The sequence below is a fragment of the Thunnus maccoyii genome, chromosome 6, assembly GCF_910596095.1.
Source record: "Thunnus maccoyii chromosome 6, fThuMac1.1, whole genome shotgun sequence".
Lineage (NCBI taxonomy): Eukaryota > Metazoa > Chordata > Actinopteri > Scombriformes > Scombridae > Thunnus > Thunnus maccoyii.
In genome coordinates, this window is record NC_056538.1 from 33,082,749 (window position 1) to 33,099,632 (window position 16,884).

At 39.8% G+C, this 16,884-nt stretch overlaps 1 protein-coding gene across 2 annotated transcripts; it reads right to left on the reverse strand.

Moving 5' to 3' along the window:
- Positions 1-1,421: 1,421 nt before the first annotated feature.
- On the reverse strand, positions 1,422-14,860 carry LOC121899145 (P2Y purinoceptor 14-like). 2 transcript variants are annotated; one of them, XM_042414776.1, is made up of 4 exons: positions 14,786-14,860; positions 9,880-10,036; positions 8,887-9,146; positions 1,422-2,466 (listed from the first exon to the last, which is right to left on the reverse strand). In XM_042414776.1, the coding sequence occupies exons 2-4, from the start codon at positions 10,021-10,023 to the stop codon at positions 1,776-1,778; spliced, it is 1,095 nt and encodes a 364-aa protein (XP_042270710.1). In that variant the 5' UTR covers positions 10,024-10,036; positions 14,786-14,860; the 3' UTR covers positions 1,422-1,775. The 2 variants fall into 2 exon arrangements, with proteins under 2 accessions (XP_042270710.1, XP_042270711.1); XM_042414777.1 differs by lacking the exon at positions 14,786-14,860 and having other exon boundaries at positions 9,880-10,367.
- Positions 14,861-16,884: the final 2,024 nt, after the last annotated feature.

Consider the following 16,884-nt stretch of genomic DNA (forward strand, 5'->3'; position numbering starts at 1 on the left):
TGAAAATGCCAAATGAAAGTTGTTTACAAAGTTCTTCACTTCTTCTTGAAATCCCTTTGCAGGATTTCTGGGTAAGAAGGTCCCTCAAACTCTCAAGACCTCAAACAGAACCGCTTGCTGCCACACGGAGCCGCCAAAGAGTGCAAGAGTAAAAAAATACAACCACAATCTGTTAGAAGCCTGAATCAACATCTATCTACTAGGGGTGTGCCTGAATACAAATACGTTATTCGGCAAAGCACAAATAGTGGGGGTTTTATGAATATTTATTTCCTACAAATATTTTAAAAATTATTTGTTTTCAGGAAGAAGAAAAAAACATGTCAAATACCAGTGTGCAGGTCAGTTACATTGCTATCTCAGTGCTTCTCCTCTGCTCCGCTGTGATGTCTATCAGCAGGTCTTAACTAGGGGAGTCACATCCACCTGCTACATGACGCACATTTCCTAATTTGGACATCACTTCTGGAGTTGGGGGTGTTCCCCAGAGATAAAGCTGAGCTACTGACACAAACAAAGTGCTCTCAAGGGACCCTCCATAACCTGTCGTTCCCCTTCTCCTTTCCACAAAGTTAGGTTGTTAAAAAATAGGCAATAAATGAAAAGTGCAAAGCAATAAACAAAAACAGGATTTTTAAGCCTCTTTCCACTTTTATTCGAATACAAATACAAATACAAATATTTTACTTTCTCAACAAATATAGATACAAATACAAATACTGGGCTCTCTGCACAAGGAATCTCTATCAGTATGTATGTATGTATGTCTTTCACATATCTCTTAAACCGTTCATCCGATCGACTCCACATTTGGTGGGTGTATGGCTGGGGAACCAAGGGAGTGTAGTGTCGAATTTGGTGAAATTTGGACATGCGATATGTTTAATATTAATGAACTTTTAATAAACCAACAATCAGCTTCAGGGCTCTGGCGACTGACTCCAGGATGTCAGGGAGAGCAGAGATAAGAGAAAAGTGCTCTAAATAGAGAAAAGTAGACAGCGAAAACAGAGCTTTTAATCAAGAATGGACACTCTTACATCGTGTCTAGACAAAGCATTGCATTAGCTGCACGTCTAGCAGATCAGCAGCCAGTGACTACACAGGAGGCGTTCAGGTACATGGTTGAGTATAGGTCACCCGTGTTTTGGAGGCGCTCAGAGCCCAGTACATAATGACTGAGTTACATGTGTAAAACAGAGCAAATACTTTCCATAGGCAGTTCAAAACTAGCTTGTCTCTCTGAGACTGTGGCGATTGTGAAGCGCCACTACAGACAAAGCAAACACCTTTGGAGCAAACATACCCATTTAAATACGAACAAGTCACAGAAAATAGGAACGATCTAAGAGCCCAATATGATCTATCCACTTTATTTTAGGATGCATTTATTTATTTTTAAATGCAGCACTTATTTTAGGCTACTTGAAATGAGAAAAATGTTTATTTACTATTAGAGTACATATCATTTATAACATCTGTGTATAATAGATTGTTAGTTTCTTACATGTTGATGGTGTATATTATCATTCACACCTCACATCAACTGGATTAATTTTTCTATGTGCTGAAGCCAAGCAATCAGCCAGTTCCAAACAGGCATGTTTTGAATGGGCACTGCACTAGTCTTCTGGTAAAAAGGAGAGTAGTGACATGGCCGCCTCCTATTGGCTGGTGTTTTTTATCAGCAGATCTCAGCCTTCACACATATGTGCATTTGTGGTGTGATTGTTGCTTTTAACAACACAAATCATGGATGTTTTGTTAGCTTGAAGCTACAGCACGCTGGTTTGCTTGGTCACCGACGTCTTGGTGTTGATTTTGGAGGCGCTCACCCGCCCGTCACTGCTCCTCCGCTCTGTATTTTCTGCGGCCTGCGTGATGCTGAACACCCTCCTCAGGCTCAGCTGGGCCCGGAAGGCCTTGCAGAAGATGAAGTAGATGAGCGGGTCCAGGCAAACATTGAAAACCGACACAAGGATGGTCAGCTCCTTCAGGTAGAAGAACGCCTGTTCCCATGTGCACCGTTTCAGGAACGCGTAGGGGAGGCGAACCAGGTGGTAGGGCACAAAGCAAACACAGAAGACACTGACCAGCACCAGCATGTTCCTGCGTGACTTGGCCAGCTTCTTGGAGCCGGAGGACACCGGCTGCCTCTGCTGCGCCAGCGATAGCCTGCGGGAGGTGCTGTAGTAGAAGAAGATCAGGGAGACAAGGACGACCAGGAAGATGGCGGCGGAGAAGGAGTGGATGATTTTATAGAGCAGACTGAGCTGGTCACTGTGCAGGACGTCACAGCTTACTGTGTTGGGGACGGACGGCAGAGGTTCCTGCGTCAGGAGCGACAGGGTGATGTAGGTGCTCGTCATGGCCAGCAGGAAAACCCAGGTTACTGTGGAGATGATGTGAGCCGCCCGCACCGTCTGCAGGATGTGAGTCCCTAAAGGATGGACGATCTTCAGATACCTAGAGGGAGGAGAGGAAGGTGTCAGTACAAGATTACTGGACTTTAATGGATGATTCTGCAAAACCCTGGATTAAGTTCACTGACAAAGTTTTTGTTTTCACATCCAGTTCCTCATGATATTTAATATCTGTGCAAGGCAACTATGGTATATCATTTACAGTCTGGACAATGGTGCGCAACTTCCTGCACTGACACTTCAACATAATACTGTGTGGTGCTGTGAAGTCCCAGCGTTAGTTGTGTCAGTATACTCAAGTCACTGTAAATGTATCGAGTATTTAGAGTATTTCAAGTTTTCCAGTAGTGGGTGTTGTGCATCTGTCAGGCCACTATACAGGACATTCTCTAACCGGATGAGTGTGTATCAAGTGGTAGTAAATACATTTATGCCTCTTTATCCTCCTAAAATATTAGGTTGTATGATAAATACAGCTGATAATTCATTAAATCAATTGATTTTATTTATTTACTGTGATAATTGTGTTGATGCTGCATGTTTATGATTTTTACAGTAAATAAAGAAAAATACAGACTCATATTTGTATCATGATGAAATAAGACCTGCAGAGAATAAAACAAAACAATTATTAACAAGCACTAAAGTCGTCTTAACTTAACTATTGCATCAACCAAACTGCAGCAGTGAGTGTCTCCAAAGTCCTCTGGCAGCAAAGTATCCACAAGCTATGACAAGATGGTGTCTGCACTACATGAATGAGCTCTACCAGTTTAATGACAGGCTTGCCAGTATAGTATATCTGCTGTAGCCGCATATCAAACTATACCTCATAAATCCATCACACAGCAACAGTAAATGGTAGAATCAAGGTATATTAAGGTTATTATCACATGCTGCTACTGTCTTATTTCAGCAGTTCACTGTGGATTAATAAAACATTATGACGTAGGTAAGTATGATACTTCAGGAACTTCATAACAAACCAGCAGATTCTAATCAAGTGTCTCTGTCTCTCACTGCTGTGGGTTCTTGTAGCCACAGTTAAGAGGATTGTCCAATCCGCTGCCGCCTCCAGCAACAGTGAGGTCACTCATTATTTTTCTCTTCCTAACACATACTGTTTTTCTAAATTTAACTTTTATTTCATTTAATTTCTGACTTGGCAAGTCTGGGGCTTGATATGCTTCAAGTGGTACTTGTGAGAACAAATTTGTGAATTAAATGCAGTTAAGTGAATGGTTTTGTGTTTTCTTCATTTTAATACAACCAAAGAAGAGCAGACAAAAAGCTCGTGATAATGCATGTTGTGAAGTCACGTACGCAGAGTATGCAACATGAAGTCAACTCATCAGCAAACTTCAAACTTCAGGGGGAAGTCAAGAAGACCACAGACCACTTTTGTGACACCAGAAAAGTTCTGAAATAAAAGTCTCTGTCTTACTGATGTGATCTGAGACCCACAAACACATGTGCGCCCAGCTTTGTCAGCATCACCTGATCTCTGCAGAGGTTGCAGCTTCACATCCTGAATTAGAGCTGTTTTCATTCTGAGTCCTCTGAGGTTGACTGTTGATGACAGGACATTTAATTGTTTCAACTCACAGTGGCGATGGCGATGCACATGAAATTGGTCTGATTCTGGGTGTCGACACTAACCCAGTGCTCGCCTGATCATGCTGCTAACTGGAGCTGATTCTCAACTCATATCAGCTCAAATCAAACCCCAATCTGGCTGCCATGTTCTGTCTTTGGGACGGAGCAGAGAGCTTCCAATCTGGATCCAAACTATATTCAGTCTAGTCAGGTCAGTATACACGAATCTGGCGGCTGATTTATGTGTTGCTCTCTTAAGCGCCACCGCCATTAAAGTGGAAGTGAATGGTTAGCAGTCACCTACACCAACAAATTTGTGGAAGTTATTCGTAGTCTTACAATACTGTGTGTGAAATTGGTTGCGATGCAGGTTGCATGAGAAAATAACATTAGCGTAGCTTCTGTCTGACCTTCACAGTCTGGATGTGAGACTGCTGTTTGTGTGAAATCGCTCATTAAAACCAGCAGGAATGACTTTCAATCATCAAACTCCTGATTTCTGTCACTATAATCAGAAGAAATTCATCATTTCATACAAATCTTAAACACATGATGCTGAACAAGTGGAATTTCAGCCAGGAAATATAGCACCAAGCTAACGCAGGCCTTTAGCGATCTCTGGTCGTTTCTTTGTCGGCACGCCGCTCAGAATGAAACATGAGGATTTAATGAAGTTTTAAGAAAGTCAGATTTCATGGAGCAGAGGCTTGTGGTGTCAGTTTGCTGTTGGAGCAGCTGATAACAGCACAGAACAGAAAAGCTCAAACTGGAACATTTAGTTTGTAGATTAGAACCTTTATTTTAATGACATTCGATGACTATAAGTGCTTCTACAGGATCTGCTGGACAGGATCACTTAAAAACTGAGATTCTTTAATGGCGACTTGTCTACTTCCACCTAAAACCCTGATTCATCTATAGAGTCTAATCGTCTTTGGGTTTAGTCAAATCAGATTTGAATGTCCTAAATTATGTCTGTTTTTTAGAAATGAATTACAGGTAGGTTTACTTCAGGTCTGTGTTGGGCTGTGTTGGAGCGTACCGACACTTTGCTGTGTGTCATAATGTTGTGCTGAATATGTTTGACCATGTTTTTCCCTCTACATGTTTGAAAGCCACCACTTTGGTCCCGACTCAAATATCTCAACAACTACTGAAGGATTATCTGGTAATTTTGTACAAACATTCGTGATTTTCTCTCCAGCGCCACCATGAGGTTGACATTGTGGTTTTGTCAGGTGGACACAAACTCAACTCAGACGGGATGATAATGTTGCTTTGTGTCTACTGGATGTTTAAATTAAAACAAATAAAAACAACTTCATTACGTGATAATACGACAAAGGTGTGTGTCACCCATGGATGTATAATAAGAGCTGGATAGGGTGCCGTCGCTCAGCCTTGCAGCCAATTTTCCCAGTGGCCACTCGCAATATTGCAGCGAAAAGTCCCCTTAGGGCCCAAAAAGGATTCTCCCTATAGACCATCATTGTAAAAGAGGCGCCTGTAAAACTGTTGACAGGACGCCTCGAACTGCAAACAACGTCAATTATGACTCTTTCTGTTATGAACTTTTGATCCATGGAGGTTTTATGTTCGCAAAACTTTCCTCGAGCCGAGAAAAGCGATTTAAAAATCTGTGACGTCATCACAATGTAAAGTCTATGGGCCGAGCAGGAACTCGTGGGCGGGGCCAGCGGGGGAAACACTACTGCACATATTCAGTGGGCCGCACAACACGGAGGCAAACCCGGAAGCTAGAAACATTTTTTGGCGTATGCGCTAGGTGAGCAGTTCCTATAGGACTGAATGGGCGCCATTTTTAGTCCGATATCTCTTTTAGTACATCCATGGTGCCACCTTGTTGTGGAGTTTTTCTGCCCCCCCCCCGGTGGCCAAAAAAATCAAGTAATAAACATTTTAGAAGCAAATTTATCAATTTATTTTTGAGTTTCATGTTCATATTGTCATATTTTAACCAATATTGAACAGTTAATTTTAATATTAGAATGAGCACAAAAAATGTTGTTACTATTTTAAAAAGTTATTATTGTTATTTTGTTTTTCTCCATCAAACTTGAGAACAAAAAAATGCAGAGATGTTTCTGTTACTCCGTCTTCAGTGAGCAACAGATGTTTGTTTGAGGAAGGAAACTGATTTGGGCGTGCACACCACATATATGTTTTGAACTTGCACACACCCAGTCCTCCCTTTTTCTTTTTCTTTTTTTTGATTGACCACAATAATATAGAATAACATGCATCTGACAGAATAAACACAGTGCAAATTACGGTTTGTACTGAGAATGAAAATGTCATGAATATACCAACATGCAGCATGAAGTTTATCTTCTTTCTCTGAGAAACTTAACAATTAAAGTCTTCAGGCTAAAACTACAGGCTGCTTAGTTAAAGCATTGACCCAAAACTGTAGCACACATTGGTGTGTAATAGACAACCACATCTTTATGCTTTTTAAGTACACGTAACCATACGATTCTCACATCCTTTAGTCTGACACGTATGTAACAATAATAGATTCACGTAGTCTTCTGATCTTATCTAGTTTCACTCAGAGATGGAGGTCAACAAACAGAACTGAGAGTCTGAGGTTCTTTTACTTCACTGTGTTTAAATTAAGTAAAAACCTAATTTCCTGACAGTGTTTTTCACTTTCTCTCTCTCTCTCTCTCTCTGTGGTGTGTTTGTATGAAGCTGCTTGAGACTAGGGGGTTTAAATTCTAGGAAGTGAGATTTTGGGTTTTATTTTCACCAAAATCGGCTCCTGTTTTCTGTGTAAAATTATCACACTAACCCATAACATGCAACATGTGCATCTGTGTGCTCACATACTGAAGACGTGTACGTACTGAAACAAAGACACTGTAGAGACCATTTGTCAGTAATCAAAATCACACTCTGGGATATCATTGAAGAAGTCCATTGCCTGCACAAAGTTTGAGTTTTCTTGAGGTTTATCTATTAATTCCAAGCAAACAAAGAGCAAAGACGTCCTGACTCCTGCTGCACCTGCCTGAATCTCACTCTGTCTATTCTGTATTGTAGCATATTAGCTAAATATATAAGTATATATCTTTTGCACCAACCATGTTCATACACACTGCTACAGTATTTTTTGTAAAATCAGCAGCATGAATGGAGCAGAGTACAAAATCTGTAAAGAAAAAGATGAACAAATGTCTCAATCAGTTTACTATTATGCTGCTCAATCTGTTTTCATTTGAAATCTGTGTATTCATTTGCATGCAAACTATTAACTAAAAAGTTAAGCAATACGATGTTTTCTCGATATACAAATACGTTGCATAATCACTCCTCAGGGCTCGCAGACCTGTGAGGTGTGAAATGCTCAGTGACAAAAGGAGGAAGTGGTCAGCTGAGCGCTGGGCAGCAGCACTGAGTGAAAGATAAAAGAGTGAAAAGCCAGAATGTCCGTGCGGTAAAGTGCCATCTCTTCAGAAAAGAAATCTATGCGGTTTTCTGACCTAAATAAAAACCTGTCTGATGATGCAAAGACACATCTAACCACATCTCATTTTCCTTGAAGTTATAACACCACTTTGTTTTATCTAAAGTGACTCAGACTACGCTAAACACCCACCAGAAGCCACATCTCATTTAAGTCTAACATTGACGCCAGAACGATAACACCCCCCCCCCCCCCCCCCCCCCCCCCCCACACACACACACGCACACACGGTGGGCAGCATGACGCAAGATTCACTTTATGATTGAATATGAAATATGTTGAAGAGAAAGACAGAAACTGAAATATAATTTCATTTGGTCCTTGTCTCAGCTTGTTATGCAACAATCTGAATCATCACTTTCAGCTCCTGCCTTCAGGGAGACGTTACAGAGTCGCCTGTGTAAAGAAACATATCTGTAAAAAAAATCATTCACCCCACATATCTCTCAGCAGCGTACTGATGACAGACAGATATTCTTAATCGATCCCCAAAGGGGAAATAGCAACACCATATGCCAACTCATACAAACAGCAAGACAAAAAAACAAAGACAATCAAAGTCACGATAACAACAACACAACATAACAGACACATGGATAAATATTGTGTTGAAAAAACAAGGCTTCAGATGAACACTCCCTCCATATGTGATGGTATAACGTGATGTTCATTAATATGCTTTCCAGCAGATGTTGGAAGCTGGCAGCAGGGATTTGCTTCCATTCAGACACAAGAGACGTTAGTGAGGTCCAACACTGATGTTGGGTGATCAGTTCTGGCTCACAGCTGGTGTTTGAGGAGGGGAGGTTAGAGTGCTGTGCAAGTTCTTCCACAGCAAACTGAGAAAACCACTTCTTTACTGTCATTGTGATACAGGGGAAAGACAAACACAAACAACTGTGCGGTATCTGGTGTTCAGATCAACTAGAGAGGCTAATATGACTAATCTAACTGACTCCCACTCAAAGAGCCTCTACTTTTCTCTAGAAATGCTGAGTCAATCATTGTTTTCAATGAGTCATTCTGGTCTCAGGATCTAAATTCAGGCCCTCTAATAAGTGTGCTGCTGGTCATTTTGAAAATTATTGCTCCATTAATAAGATTTGAAGACTTATAGTAGCTTTGATGTCTGCCGAGTGGGCGTTGATTGACAGCTGCGATTGACAGTCGGCTCCAAGACTCACACTGAGACTATTGTCACAATATTTTAAGTTTAATGTTTACTTGATCATGATACCTTTTAACCGAAAATTCAATTTATAAAAGAAAATGTGAAATAATGTGCGTTTTTATTCACTACTTTTTTTTCGAATTTCCAGCATTTCCATCCACCTTATGACTGGGAATCTTGTGTAAGACAATAATAAACAGGCCTACCTGTTGGCGGCGATGTAGCCCATGAACAGGATGCTGGCGTACATGTTGAGATAGAAGGCAGAGGCACCAAAGTTACAGTAAACCCGGCGGACGGGGACGGAGCTGCTGGCGTAGTTGGTGATGCGGATGGGGAGGCAGAGGCTGATCAGGAAGTCGGAGGCCGCCAGGTTCTTCAGGTAGATGGTTACGCTGCTGGATGTCTGCTGCTGAGCGCGACAGAAGTAAACCTTCAGGGTGAAGCCGTTGAGGAGCAAACCCATCTGCAGAAGACAAGACAGGGTTTATTAAAAGGTCTGTAAGTGATATCGGCATTTTGGCTAACTTCCTGTCCATTTTTGCAGTTAGCACTCCCCACCCTCCTCCCAACGTCACCACATGAACACACAGCGGTCGTCGCCACAGCACCTTACAATATTAGGCACAGCAGTGATGGAGAGCAACTAATCCTGAAGGCTTTTGTTCCTCGAGCTTTGGTTTAACGTTTTAAAAACCAGCCGTCACGAGCCGTCGGTGGCCAGCCACTTTGTGAGTCGACGTCCGGTTACTCCTCCTTCTCCTCTAGACCCCCCTACTGGTTCAGCAGCTCCTTGGCAGCCCTGCAGTGATTGGTGTATTTGGTTGTGTAAGGCATTCCTGGGAGTGCTGGAATTGGTAGCTTTACCTGTTCCACCATCCACGCTGAAATTCTGCCGTCTGCCCATGAAAAGCTCAGAGCCTCTTTGTGGAGTTCTCTCTCCTGATTGGAGAAGGTGTGGACGGGATACCAGAAAATGTTTTTTTCTGTTTACTGTAGAGTGGAGGGACTGGGAGATCCATATTACTGACCAAATACTATATCAGTGATGGCTGTTGGAGCTAGAGACATTTAACTCTTATTTAAAAAAAAAAAAAAATCACTTACAGCACCTTTAACACTTACAGATCAAGAAATTGTGCCAACACACTGTGAAGATGTTTTCTCAGACAAAGATGGAGTGAATATCTGGGACTCACAAGAAAGACCAGACTGTAGACTAGCATGAAGAAGAGGTGAGTTGATGTGTCGATCTGACCGCACAAAGCCGACCTGTCGGTCTGGTTGTTGACAGATGACTGGTTGAAGGACGGGGTCTCTCTCACTCCTCCGACGTCGCTCATGTTTGTGGATGTTCTACAAGAGATAAACCCTTTCAAATTATCTTTTAAATATTAGACAATTGTTTAAACATCAACAGGCTATACAGTACAGGAAGTGTTGAAAGCTCAAAGGGAAGTAACAGATCGCCACAGAGCAGCAAAGACACTTAAATACAATCCAGTTAACCAAAAGTGCTTCGCCACAGCTGTCGAAATCCAACAAGTCGTCAAGACTCATGGACCTGATTCTCAACCATCAGCTCATGTCTGCAAGCTTGTGTTTATACAAAAAACATGAGATTTTGCTGCTAAGAATCATAAAGTAAATAGATGTGAATATATTCACGGTGGAGCTGAAACACAGACTGTAATCTGATTATTATTGTCTTTATAAAAGGGCACCTGTTGTTTACATGCATTAAATACATGCTATGCACATGAGGGCTGCTGAGCATACTTGCACGTCTGAGAAAACACGTGCAAAAGTTTTAAAAAACAAGAATAAAACTTTAAACTTTAAACTGCACATGAGGGCTGATGGCCGCTTCCTTTGTGGTGTTTTATTCAACATGTCATTGTAATCACTGTGACTTATTTTCAAAGTACTGTGGCCTCAGCTTGCAGTCACCAAACACTATATCTGACCTCAAAAAGTGTGTGTGAGCAAACGGCTGCTCGATGCTCACATGAGAAGTGAAATGGTGGAAGAAGTATTCAGATTATTTACTTAAGTACCAATAAATCAGTGTAAAAATACTTCATTACAAGTAAAAGTCCTGCATGAAAAATCCTACTTAAGTAAGAGTTAGGGATGTCAACAGCTAACTGTTAATCGGTTAACCGCTGAGAATATTTTTGACTGGTCACATGTCGGTCTATAGGTTAATTTGCATACACACTCCACTAACAGCTTGACAAGTACATGTTCATAACATCAGATATTCTTTTTGAATGGATAAAGTACCGGTGTAAAACCAACTTCTATACAGAGTGTTGTATTATGGGTTGTTTGTCGCATTAATGTTGCTAGGCTAGCAAGTGTCTTAAAGTCTGTTTATAGTGAGTGTGTTAGAGTCAGTCAGTACTAAAAGTGTTTTGTTAGTCCAGTTTAACCTGCAGGAGTTTCTGAAGGCTCATGTAACGTGTTTTTCTGCAACGGAGGAAATAAATTCATGACGAGTGAAAATGAGTCCGAAGCACCTTACTTTCTACTGCAGAAAGGGAATATGTCAAGCTGCCAAATACCACTGTGATAGATGATAATCAGCTCAAAAGACAAACAGGCAGTCTTATAAATGCTGACTGCCAGAGAATACTATGATGTAAATTATATTCAAAAAGTAACATTAACAATGTTTTTTCAAAAAACAGTTGTTGGAAAAGGGGGGTCGTCCTATAACCGGGATCGCCTTATATTCGGGTCAATACAGTACTAGCATTATGCTGTACCACATTCAAAACAAGCAGCTGGCTGCCATGTCCGAGGATGGCTCGCAGTCACTGCCAAAGATCAAGCCGCTGCTAGCTGGGGGGAGAAAGTGTGATACGCGCCAGTCCGAGGCCATCACCCAGCTGGTGTGTCGACTAATTGAGACCAATATGCTGCCAATCAGTGTGGTAGGGGTGAATGATTGAAAGAGCTAGTTTAGTACCTTGAGCCGGAGTACATTATACCATCGAGAGCTACTGCGACTAATCTGTTTTCAGTTTTTTGACTTTTTCTCTAATCTTTGATTTTTGCTGAAATATTGGATCATTTGAACATTTATTGAAATGAAAGCATGTGAGAAGTTTAGAGGGAAAAATCACTATTTGGTGGAGCTGTTAACAACTCATAGACATGTGAAATGTGACCCCGACTACACACTGCTTTTTGTAAGACATCAAAAGCCAAAAAGGTTGGAAACCACTGGTTTCATCTTTAACAATGTGTTGTATCTTAACCCTCCTCTTGTGTTTGGGTCAAATTTGACCCGTTTTCAAGTTGTGTGAAACATACTTTTAATTTTTCTGATCAAAACAAGCCTTCATTACATCCTCTATAATGGGCTACTGAATACAATAAAACACATTTTGATCATTTTTCTTTTTTTTTTTTTAATGCCTATAAAAAAAAGTTACATCTGTTGTGTTATGGGTCAAATTTGACCCGGTAGTAATTATGGGTTGTTCATGCAGAGAAAAACGAAGTGAATGTTGCCAAACCATCATGAATAACAAAAATGACAGCTAAACAAAAATAATAGTAATAAAATCATATAATAACAGTATAATTATGTTGTGTAATATTAAAATTATGTTTCATGCCAAGAACACGTATTGACTTGAATTCAGTTGAAGAGTGGCACGCAGCACACACACACACACATACACATGTTGCCCTAGGTCACTTTTGGGGACATTATATAGACTTACATGAATTTCCTGGAGACTTACCCCAAGCCTAACCATAAACTCCACCACTGACCCAAAAATCAGCTTTTTCCCTGTTGGGGACACAGCTTTTGTATCCAATTGGATAAGCTGTCCCCATGCAAGAGATGACACTTGTTGTGTGATTGACCCAAATAAAATGTTGTTTTTGGTAATTAAATTGACTTTTCTACTTTTTTCAGAGGAAAGTATATGCTGTCAGTTTTGACCCATAACACAACAGATGTAACACTAACATGAAAATTCAAACAAGTCATGTTTGGAATTATTTTGTTCATGATTAGCCTTTCATGGTATATGAATTACAATAGATTTGCCTGTTCTGTGCATCAAAAGCAATAAAATAGATAAATTGTGACTATTTTAGACTAAAAATGATTTGTATATTGTAAGTTAAATGTGGTCTAAGGTACATGAAATATCAAAGTAAGTGTATATATATTATGGTCATGGGTGCATAATAAGTCACCTAGCAGATAAAACCTTTTACTGGATGATAATTAGTGTTTTTTTCAGTGCTTGTTAATGAATTCAAACACGGGTCAAATTTGACCTGTAAACACTAAGCATGTAAACCCTTTTTGAAAACAGTAGGAGGGTTTAAAGTTTGTCATTTTATCCATTGTGTCAAATCTTCATCTGAAAAGTAAATAAAGCTGTCAAATAAATGTAGTGGAGTAGTACATCAAAATTGTACTTGAGTAAATGTTACTTTCCACTACTGCTGTGTCCTGTTCTTCCATGGTTTGAGCTGAGGTGACAGCATGATGCAGCCATGTCAGGATACTGAGGCAGAACATGATTCACATATTTTCAGTCCAACACTTTTGTTTATGACTAAATACCTGCAAAACTAATAACGGTACCATGAGTTCAAGTTGATAAACATGGTAAACATCAGCATGTTAAGACATATAGACGTTAGCATTAAGGTCAAAGCATCACTGTACAGCTTCACAGAGCTGCTAGCATGACCGTAAACACATAATGCCTCTTCACTCTGTGTGAGGCTGTCTGAGACAAAAGTTGACAATCATGAGAGAAACATGGTGAAATCTTTGGTCATCGATCCAAAACACTTTCCTAGATCTCACTAAGAAACTCAAGGTTTGGAGACCAAAGAAAGCCTGACTGCTGCTACGAATCATGACTCATAAGTGCCATTTTTTTTTAAAGTCTAAGAGGAAACCACTCCATCTTCTTCATACATCCATGGTACACACAAACCAAAAGGAAAGATTAGAAGTTTGTGTGACTTTGCTGAATTTTTAAACATCAGAGCTGCAGATGGATGACGAGCTGACTTTTTTCTGTTTCCGTCGTAATTTGATGATTCATCTCACAGTTATCTCATCTATACAGTGTAACATGCAATAAACTCACACCATCATTACTGTTGCACAATCTAATGACACCTTAAGTCTTGTTTTCCTTTCAGTTTTCCTTGTTTTCATACTTGAACTACAAAAGAATAATGCTGCCAAAAGTACCTTCAGGTATATTGTTTAAATCATTCATTCATCAATCGTTATCAGAGTTTTTTTTAAAAGGTAAAATGTTGTTTTTGCTGTAGCAGCGGCCCCTCCTTCCTGCACCTATATGTCATCTACAGCCTGATCATTTTACCATCATGACTTTTTTAACATGTTTACATCTGGCCACAACTCTACAATCACTTGAAATTTACTTACTTAAGTTTTGTTCAAACATTGTTAAAATGACTTTGCATGTTTTATGTCTCATACTGAACTGTCACCTGACCATATCGCATCATCTCTCATTAGTCTCTTACACAGAGAGGAGCAGTTTATCTAATGATCATGAGAACATATATAACACCATCCTGAGATAACACAACTCGTTAGGTTGAAATCATGAACTAAATGTTGCTGTGTTCATGTTAGTGAATGTAAAATAAAACACCAACAATAAACACTTCTTACTTCTTAGAAGTGTATGTTTTAAATCTTGAAATATGTTCCACACAGATTTGAAGCATCAGTCACATGATCACCACACAGTTCAACACATGTAAAGTCACATTCAATTTTAGGACATTTTAAATAAAAATCTACATGAGAGTCGGCAGGTATTGTAGAGAGAACGCAGTCCAGGATTGTTTCTTTCATCTAAATGTTCATATTATTCCTTTCAGCTCATGTTTTCTCTGTCCTCTCCCTGTCCCGATGTTTTATTTTCCCATATTGTATTAAAAATCACCAGTCAAACCTCTCTGAGGAAATACACGACAAATTAATAAAACTATTTCTGAATATTTACAAGTAAAAAAATCTAATGTTAGCACAATAGAAGTACAAAGAACAGATGGCAGTTTACCTGCAGCACTCACCTGTCTGCGTGTCAGTCAGTGTGGACTTCTGATGGTAAAACTACCAGCTTTACGACTTCCCTCTAGTCACATCAGGAAGCACAGCAAAGAGACACAAGAGGGAGGGGGAGGAAGCAGAGCTGCAGAACAACATTGATGTGGTTATAACTGTGTTTCGCCGCTGGTCATTTGCAAGTCAAACACACACACACACACAAAAACACAGCTGGTCAGATCTCTGTTCAGAGAGTGATGAACAGGTCAGATTTTCCACTGGAGACATTCTCTCACTTCATGATGTATGTGCTGAGGATTGAAAGTTAAATAAAGTTTAGTCACTATCTTTGTCTGTCTGCTGTTTTCTGCCGCTGACAGAATTTATTACGACACTGAATGTAAAAAGAAAATTTGGCATCCACATATTGAATTTATGTCCAACGGTGTCTGATCTGTGCTTTTCTGTAAATAATGGATGACGGTGTGTTTGAATGCATTGGTGGTTGTATGTAGAGCTGCAATGGTTATCTGGTTATGTTGTGGTTATCTGCACAGTTCAACGCTGAGTCATCATGTTCAAAACTCTTCACACAGTCGACACAACAACAACGACAATTATGGATCACAAACAAGCAACAAAACATTTGACATGTTTACATCCTCACTTCTAAACTCTTCAGTTTATGTTCATACACTAACATGTATTCATATGGATCATAACCACACTGAAATACATCTTTATTCAACCAAAAAAACAAGACGTGCTGTCAGAAATAAAGCCCACTGAATGCTTTCTGCTGCATCTCTATGACTCATTTCCTGTAGATACACTGTAGTACGTTCTATAGATAGCTACACATCTGACTTTATTTACACTATATACACATTTATAACACCATCAACCATTAAAAACTACATATACACAATAAAACAGTGATGTAACTTCACAGACGGCCATAAAAAGATCCTCATGTGCTGCCTGTTGTCAGTGTTTTTATTTCAGTGTGTCTGATTGACACATGAGTCGTTGTGTTTGTGTCTTTTGTGTGAGTCAGTGTTGAATCATACAGGAAACCAATCATTAAAAAACTGTAATTAATTACAGCAATGCAGAACGGCTAATAACTGCTGTTACAATGACATATACTACTGACCTATAATAATTGTGACAAACATGGGCTTGCCCTTTCTCTAACAGAAACAGAGCGGGAAATATCCTTCAGATTTCTTGCATGCTGGTAACAACCTCATCTAGCTGAGACTGCTATGAAGTGTGGGTTGTGGTTCTCAAGCGCAGATGCTAACAGACCAACCACACGATGTTGAAAATCCAAACCACTGCCATTACAGATTTTCTCGACAGCTTACACACTATAACTGGATCTGTTAACTAAACATCCCAACCCATGATGCCATCTACCAAAAGACAAACCCATTTTCCAAAACTATAACAACTATTCTCCTGTTTTCACTCATGTGCTCGTTTAGAAAGCGCTCATATTCAGTGTTATTAACTCAAGTCATCACAGCTGGAACCCAATTAACACACCGTTCCCCAGGTGGAAACACTGAGAGTCACAACACACCAATCAGTAGCTCAGGATAGAGAGATAACAGGGTCATGTGTTCGCATGTTTTGGAACAACGGATCCACAAAGACCTGAAGCAGAATAAATGTGATTTGTTTCTTTATGCAAACTGTTTTTTTTCATTGGTTTATATTGGTAAGTACATGGAAATGATTTTACTGTATTCAACGTTCTTTATCAGTTGCATATTTTTACAGTACATTTACTTTTTCACTCAATTTCAGATTAGTACAGTACACTGAGAAATTAAAAATTCTGAAAATGTATCTTTATATTTTGTTCATGGTGTAAAGAGATTGTTCTTGGAGGAAAACCATAAGCACCATCATTCATTGTAATAACAGGTTTTTACAGTAGTGTTTTGAATGGATCTCACCACTGTGTAATGGCTGTTTTGTAGTGTTTGTGTATTTAATGGCTTTTGTGTGATGTCTGAAGGCAAAGTTTGGTTTAGATGGAAGGTTACATGGTTTTGACATGGAAGTTTGAAGTTTATGAAGGTGAGTGTGCAGTTATGCATTTCCGTTTAGAGTT

What these genes read in the sequence shown, in the direction of transcription:
- LOC121899145 (XM_042414776.1), bottom strand. Translation starts at nt 10,023, where the DNA reads ATGAGCGACGTCGGAGGAGTGAGAGAGACCCCGTCCTTCAACCAGTCA. An exon ending in TCTACAGTCTGGTCTTTCTT is followed by an intron (nt 9,147 to 9,879) that starts GTGAGTCCCAGA and finishes TGTCTTCTGCAG; the next exon opens with ATGGGTTTGCTCCTCAACGG. An exon ending in GGCTACATCGCCGCCAACAG is followed by an intron (nt 2,467 to 8,886) that starts GTAGGCCTGTTT and finishes TCCTCCCTCTAG; the next exon opens with GTATCTGAAGATCGTCCATC.